Here is a 7390-nt window from a genome sequence, read left to right on the forward strand (position 1 = left end):
ACACACACACGCTCATAGACACACACCATATGAACATAGTTCAAAACAAAAATCAGCCTCTTTATCTCCCAAGAACAACACTTACTTCCAAAAATAGCACATCCACGAGGGTTTTCTGGGAAATTTAATTGTTGCTAAAATTGGTCATTTTCTTGCCAGTGAGAGTGCTCAGAATTTTCCCAACCAGGCCCCACAACATGAGTTTGATCCGCAGAACCCATACAGTGGGAGGAGAGAACAGACTCACAAGTTGACCTCTGACCTCCTCACCTATGCCACCCTCCCCACTGCTGACAAGTAAATGCATGTCATTTTTTTTTTTAAAAAAACAATTCTTAAAATGAACAACTTTATAAGAAGCAAGTGGTGGCAATGGTGGAACCAGCTGGGTCAGATGGTGACAACCTTTAGAGGCTGAAGAAACTATTAAAAAAAAAAAACCAGCTACCTGAATGGGCAGACAGACACCTTCATCCCAGCGGTTGAACACCTACTGCTTGCCAAGGTCCCTAGAAGGAAGTTGCTAGTGTCTAACCTAACCTTGTTCCCATGGCCAATTCCCTGTCTTGTCTTCTGAGGTAATGTCTGTAAGTCTTGGCATCTAGGCCGCTTCCTGAACAGGCGTCAGCTGTTAGCAATAGCATTTTCCTGACAGCAAACTGTTAGCATTAAGGAAAAGGAAAAGCATTTAGCTTTAGGCACGTATACTGTTCACTGTCGTAGGGCCACACAGCTCTTCCCAGGAACCAAGGAGAAGGCTTACAGAACCGTAAAAATGAAATCCATGCTTTGGGCTTCTTTACACAGAAGTTTAATTAGCTGTGCTTCCCAAGCCAGAAGAATCCACAGAACGCTCATGCTGAGGGGTTCTGCAGAGATGATCAGACCTCCAAGGTGTCCCACCCCACCCTGTACCTCAGAGACCACACATCCCTCCCTCACCTTTCATTTTGATTGAATAAAATCCAACGGCCGCTCCGTCTCTCCACAGAATCTTAGCTTGCTCCTTAGCCGGGTGAGGTAAGAAAAACATGTCATCATCATCCAGACTTCTCTCCAGTCTTCCAAAAACAATGGTGTTGAGAACAAAAAGTACAATTCTTTCCCCGAAGGACTGAACCTTAAAAGGAAAAAGAAAGAACAACCACCACCAAGTGAGGCCAGACAGGAAAGGCAGCTCGCGGCGGGGCCAGGTGTGGCAGAATGCTCTTGATCAGGGCGTGAATTGTGGGGTCTCAATACCACTGAATCATTGCAGCGCAGTACAGAGTGACTGTGCCAGAAAAGACTTGGGTCCACAGATATGGGCTATAAGTCCACAGAGTGGGACACTTTGAGGGTAACAAAACAGGAAGTTGGGTCAGCCATTCCGAGATGACCAGCTGTGGCCTGAATCTGCCATTTATACAGCAAGGACATCTCTGCCCCAGGGATCAGCTGCCAAAGCAAAAATCACTGATTTTCAAAACTTACGACAGACTTCAAGCACAAGCTGGAGTCTCAACGCCAGGGCATCACTAGGACTCAGGGACCACCTTGAACTCGGAAATATAATAGGACCCGCCTGCCCATAGCAGAGCCGTCACTATGGTCAAAGTTAGGGCCACCAATTTGAGAGCTTTCTCTTACACGGCCAAAATGACATGTTATTCCTACCTGTGACTCTGAAAGGGTGAAATCAGGATCTCTCTTCTGGACTCATAGGAGACTCGGCTACTTGACCACGGCCGGCTACACAGCCAGGCTATGATCTCTTTCATCCTACAAACATCTAGGCAGCACCGGCAACAGATACAATCTGGGGTGGAGGATGAACGCAGCCAGCTGTTCACACAATGACTGTATTAGAGCAACTGGGTTTCAGCCTACAACTCTGCTACATGACAGCCGGAGTGGCACATGTGTGTGGGCATGGATCCACATTGCCACCAGATCCGCCCACCCCCGGAGCTGTCACTTGGGGCTCATCTGCCGGGGAAGGGCCTGGCTTACAGGTGCAGATATTGAAGCTCAAAGAGGTTAAGTGGGTACAGGCATAGTTTTACTGTCTCATTCCAGAGACAACTCAGACAGCTGCACTAGAGCCAGTTCAGAAACAGGCTGGAGTAACAGGCCAGGGCTCCTGCATCGCAAACTGCACACCTGCCCAAGCCCGGACAGAAGTTAATTCCCTTCTGCCTCTCTGCCCGCCAGACCTGAGACTTTGGGAATGGGGGCATTCATTGAAATCAATACACGGTCTTACAGACAATTTTACTTATTTATGTTTTATGTTACTGTTCATATGTGGGTGAGTGTATACGGTGTATATGATTGTTTGTGTGTTGAGAGTGTGTGTGTGTGTGTGTGTGTGTGTGTGTGGTGAACGCACCAAACAGACGAGGCCGGCTGGCCAATGAGCCTCTCTGAGTTCCCATGAGTCCGGAAGAGAGACCCTGATTTCAGTCACACATTCACCCTTTCAGAGTCACAGGTAGGAACAAAATGTCATTTTGGCCGTGTAAGAGAAAGCTCTCAAATTGGTGGCCCCAACTTTGACCATAGTGACGACTCTGCTATGGGCAGGAGGATTCTATTATATTTCCGAGTTCAAGGATTATAAGCATGTGCCAACTTATTTATGTGGACTCTGGGGATTGAATCCTGGTCCTCGTGCCTGCATGGCAAGCACTTTGCCAAATAAATCATCTACCCAGCCTCCTAGTTCTAGATTTAATACCAGATCCCCAAAATACTGTCCTCCCCAATATCATTACTGTCATTTGTACTTGTGGGAGAGGATCTCAGCCTGCATTTCCTGGGAGATCTCAGCCATTCATACTTCTTTGAGATTCAGTTCAGGAGATAATGTCCTTGAGTCCTTGAGTGAGCCCTAAAACACTTGTCTGTTGCTTTGTTGTATGTGCATGGGTGCTCTCTCTCTCTGTCTCACACACACACGTACGCACACACACGCACATACACATGCATGTTAGCACACGATGTACATGTGTAGACACATGATACGCATGTGGAGGTCACAGGACAACTCTGTAGAGTCAGTTCTCTTCTTCTGCCTCAACAAGAGTTGGGAGACTCAAGCTTAGATTGTCAGGCTTGTGCCAAGCCCTTTCACCCACTGAGCTACCTCACTGGCCCACTTGTCTGCTTTTAAAACACTTACTAACAATAAGGTCCTAGCATCCAGCCAAGTATCCAGTGTCCACACACATCCTTGCTGGTGCAGAAGATAAAGGATATAAAAATATAAAAGAATATAAGAGACATGTGTGGATCTAACCAATTCACTTTCTCTCTCAGACAGCGGTGGCCAGATGTGAAGCTCAGCTTTAAGAACTAGCTGACCTCAAGAGCTAATGGGTATCATCTGGGAGGCAGTAATTTTCAACCAATGGCACCGGAGGGAAGCCAGACTGCGTGCGGCAGAAGGGAAACACCCAATCAAACGCTGGCAAGAGAAAAAGGGGGGAAAGGGAGTGTGCTTAATTTGTCCAATTCCATTACGGGAAGAAAAAAAAAAGTGTGACATGCCATTTTGACTTAGAAGCATTTCTGAAAACATAAAACTAAGATCCATTTCTAAGCCATCACTGGAACCACTAATCGTGTTAACAGAGAGAGCATTAAAGGGGATTTTTCTAGTAATGTGTGAGAAAATAAGTGGCTAAGAAACAAAACCTGATTTTAAAAAGTACAGAGTAAGTCTAAGAAAGAACAGAAGGAAATACCCATATATGGAAGTGGGAGGACATGAGGGGAAACATGGGCGGAGACATGGGGGGGGGGGCGTAGAATATCCCAATGTGGTTTGTTAGGTTCTTTCTCTTCAGAATATAAACATACACAGAAGAGGACACTCTCAGAAAATTGAAGGTGGGCTCCCAGTCTAAACTTGGAAGAGATGGGAGGCAAGAAAAGCAAGGACTCCCATTATGGAGCATTATAAGGAGCAAATTAGAGTCTTAGCATCCATTACCCACTGAGTCCACCTGTGACAAAGGGGCTGGGAGAACAGCACACTTAGTATCCATTACCCACTGAGTCCACCTGTGACAAAGGGGCTGGGAGAACAGCACACACCACTACATTATGGTCCTCAGCTGGATCTCAGGGTAACATTGATTTTTTTTTAAGAAAACCTTGGCACAATATCTATAATAACATCTATCAAGACCACTGAATCCAGATTGAATGTTTTTAAATAGGCAGCTTACAGAATGGGAAATAAGTCATGTAAGTTTTTATAGCAAATATGTGATAGTTCTTTTATTTATTTATTTATTTGGTTTTCTGAGACAGGGTGTAGCATGTGGACCAGCTTTGGGGTTTCTGTCCTGCCCAGTTCCCACAGCCGTTTAGCCCCAAAGCAAATCACACAGAGGTCTCCATAACTTATAAACTGATTGGCCCATTAGCTCAGGCTTCATATTAGCTCTTATAACTTATATTAGCTCATTATTCTAGTATATGTTAGCCACATGGCTCAGTACCTTTTTCTACAGGGTAGATTACATCCTGCTTCTTGGTGATCTGGGCTTCCTCCTTCCTGGAATTTTCTTGTTCTCATCGCTCATCGCCCCGCCTCTACATCCTGTCTGGTTGACCCACCTATACTTCCTGCCTGGCCAATCAGCATTTATTTAAAACATGATTGACAGAATACAGACAATTCTCCCGCACCAACAGGGTTTCTCTGTAGCTTTGGAGCCTGTCCTGGAACTAGCTGTTGTAGACCAGGCTAGCTTCAAACTCCCACAAAGATCCGCCGGTCTCTTCCTCCCAAGTGCTGAGATTAAAGGTGTGTGCCACCACCACCCAGCGTGACAGTTCTTTTAAAACAGATACGTGATAAAAGACTTGCACAAAGAATGTGTAGGAAACTCTTACAATTTAGCAATAAAAATTCCAATCAAAAGGTGGGCTAAGGAAGGATCGCAATGGGCTTTCTCCCAGAGAGAATGAACAGACAATGGCCAGTAAAAGCAAGAAAAGATGCTCAGTATCCTTGGCCATCAGGGAATGCACATCAACACATCTCTGGGGTACCACTTCACACCTACAAGATGGTGAACAAGCTACTTGTCTCTTGCTATCATAAAACACCATTACGGGAAGTAGCTTAAAAAAGAAAAGGGTTATTTTGGCTAAGATTCCAGAGGGACAGGGTCTGTCATGGTGGGAAAGACAGGAAGGAGAGAGAGAGAGAGAGAGAGAGAGAGAGAGAGAGAGAGAGAGAGAGAGAGAACAGGACGTAGGGCAAGACTCTACAACCTCAAAGCCCTCCCCCAGTGATCTGTTCCCTCCTCAAAGCCCTCCCCCAGTGATCTGTTCCCTCCAGCAAGGCTCCATTTCCTAAAGGTTTCATAACTCCCCAGATGGCGCAACTAAATGGGGACCAAGTGTCCCAATATCCGAGCCTATGGGAAAGACACTTCCCATTCAAACCACCACAGTTGGGGGAAAGTCAGCTGGTGCAGGAACTGTGGAGGACAGCATGGCAGGTCCTCAAAATATGAGAGAGACCCCGTGTGATAGCAGTTATGCTTCTAGGTATGTATACAAAAAATTTCAGAGTCCATGTCCTCACCAACAGTCACCCAAAAAGACTCATGACAGCTAAGACGTGGGCCCTTCTCAATGTCCATCTACTGACGGATGGATAATAAAATGTAGTCTATCCGTATGCCGGGCTGTCCGTCAGCAAAAACAGAGTTACGATAATGAAATGGCTGTGGGGGGGGGGGGTTAAGTCTATTAAACATCACGGAACTGTACATTTTTAGAGTAAATTTATGATATGCAAATTGCATGTCGATGAAACTTAAAACAGGACTTAGTTTTCAATTGTCAACCTATGTGTGTTGGTGCATTTGTATGATGCATGTCCTTGAGTGTTTTTTTTGAATGCGGAAGCTCATACAGAGGCCACGGCAGGCCTTGAGTGTCTTTCTCTGTCACCCTTACTGCCTTGGAACAGTCTCACTGAAGCGGAAGGGAGCTCTAGGGTCCACCTTTCTCCTCCCCTCACAGGCGGGGTACACTCAGCCATGCCTGCCTTTCTGAATGGGCGCTGGGGATTCCAACTTGGGCCCTTACACTTGCAGAACAGGGGTTCTTACTCGGTGAGCCCATCTGCTCAGCCCTAGGACTCAATGTTTGAATTGTTCAGTAGAAGAAACTCCATTAGAAACTCGTTCTCCAAACTGAGTGTGAACAAATGCTGGGCTAACATTTCATCCGGCACCTACCGAACCCCACAGAGAGAAGCAAGCGGTTTTGTAGACAGTCATGGAAAGACACGCCCTTTTGGGATGATACAGAAATGCTATCTTCCTCTCACCTACAGAATTAAAATAAATCCGGCAGCCAGATGAACAGGCAGCTATGAGGAACACAGCGTTTCTCTTGGCTGATCACTGCCTCCCTCCTTAACCCGCTCCAGCTGAAGTCCAGCTATTCTCTCACTCTGATAAGCTGCTTGCTGCTGCCGCCTTCACCATCCCCATCCCAGGCCCCTACTTTACAACTGCTAGACCGCTCACCAATGCCACAACCCTTCAGAGGCTCTAGGCCTGACATTAAAGACACCGAAGTCTACACCCAAATAATCCCTCACGGGCTGTGCCGCCAAGGACACAACAAGGAGCTCAAAGATTCTGAAATTAGACCAGCCCCATAAAGAAGCTGGGGTAATAAATATGCAGGCAGACCAATTCGCTTCTAAATCTTCTAGCAATAACTGTGACCTAATTGTACTCAACAGAAAAACTTCTCAGCACAGCAGAGAAATGGGGCAGATTAAAGTTTACAAACTGAAGCCTAAGAGACACTCGAGATGGTAAAACTGACTGGACAGTAGTCAGGTATCTGGTGAATGGTCACGTGTTCCTCTTCCTTGCTGGCAGGATGCTAACAAAAAGATGCTAGCGGGATGCCCGTCAAAAGATGCTGAAAGTCCCACCAGAACCCGTGAATGAGAACTTGTTTGGAATGAGTTTTTATAGGTGATTGGGCTATGATGGTACATTACGCTCCCCAAAATTCAACACAAAGGATGTCTCAGCAAAAGGGGGGACTCTCAATACAGGCTGACAATGCTTCCGAAGAAGGTGAACATGGCCATCTTTAGGCCAAAGAATTGCTAGAGCAATCTGAAGTGGGGATAGAGCCAACAGATTCCCCTAGTACACAAAAGATGTCCTCCTTGACCTCAGACCTCTAGCCTTCAGAGTCCAGAGACAAAACAGACTTGGTGCCCACCGAGCAGCCCACGGGACGAATACATGGAGAGAGACAATGTGGACACAGAGGAACCTGTTCTTCAGGCAGCTAGGGATTAAGAAATGGCTCCCTGATTTAAAAGCACCTGCTAACCAGCCTTAATTTCTTT

The 7390-nt window shown here is 46.2% G+C and overlaps 1 protein-coding gene across 1 annotated transcript in view; it reads right to left on the reverse strand.

Annotated features, from left to right (window-relative positions):
• Fam169b (family with sequence similarity 169 member B) overlaps nucleotides 1-7390 on the reverse strand; it is a 75240-nt gene that overhangs the window by 34810 nt on the left and 33040 nt on the right. Inside the window, exon 6 of the mRNA XM_013350209.1 lies at nucleotides 943-1120. Coding sequence (XP_013205663.1) covers nucleotides 943-1120 — 178 coding nt within the window. The remainder of the gene's footprint in view (nucleotides 1-942; nucleotides 1121-7390) is intronic.

This window comes from Microtus ochrogaster, chromosome 22 (assembly GCF_000317375.1).
Source record: "Microtus ochrogaster isolate Prairie Vole_2 chromosome 22, MicOch1.0, whole genome shotgun sequence".
Taxonomy (NCBI): domain Eukaryota; kingdom Metazoa; phylum Chordata; class Mammalia; order Rodentia; family Cricetidae; genus Microtus; species Microtus ochrogaster.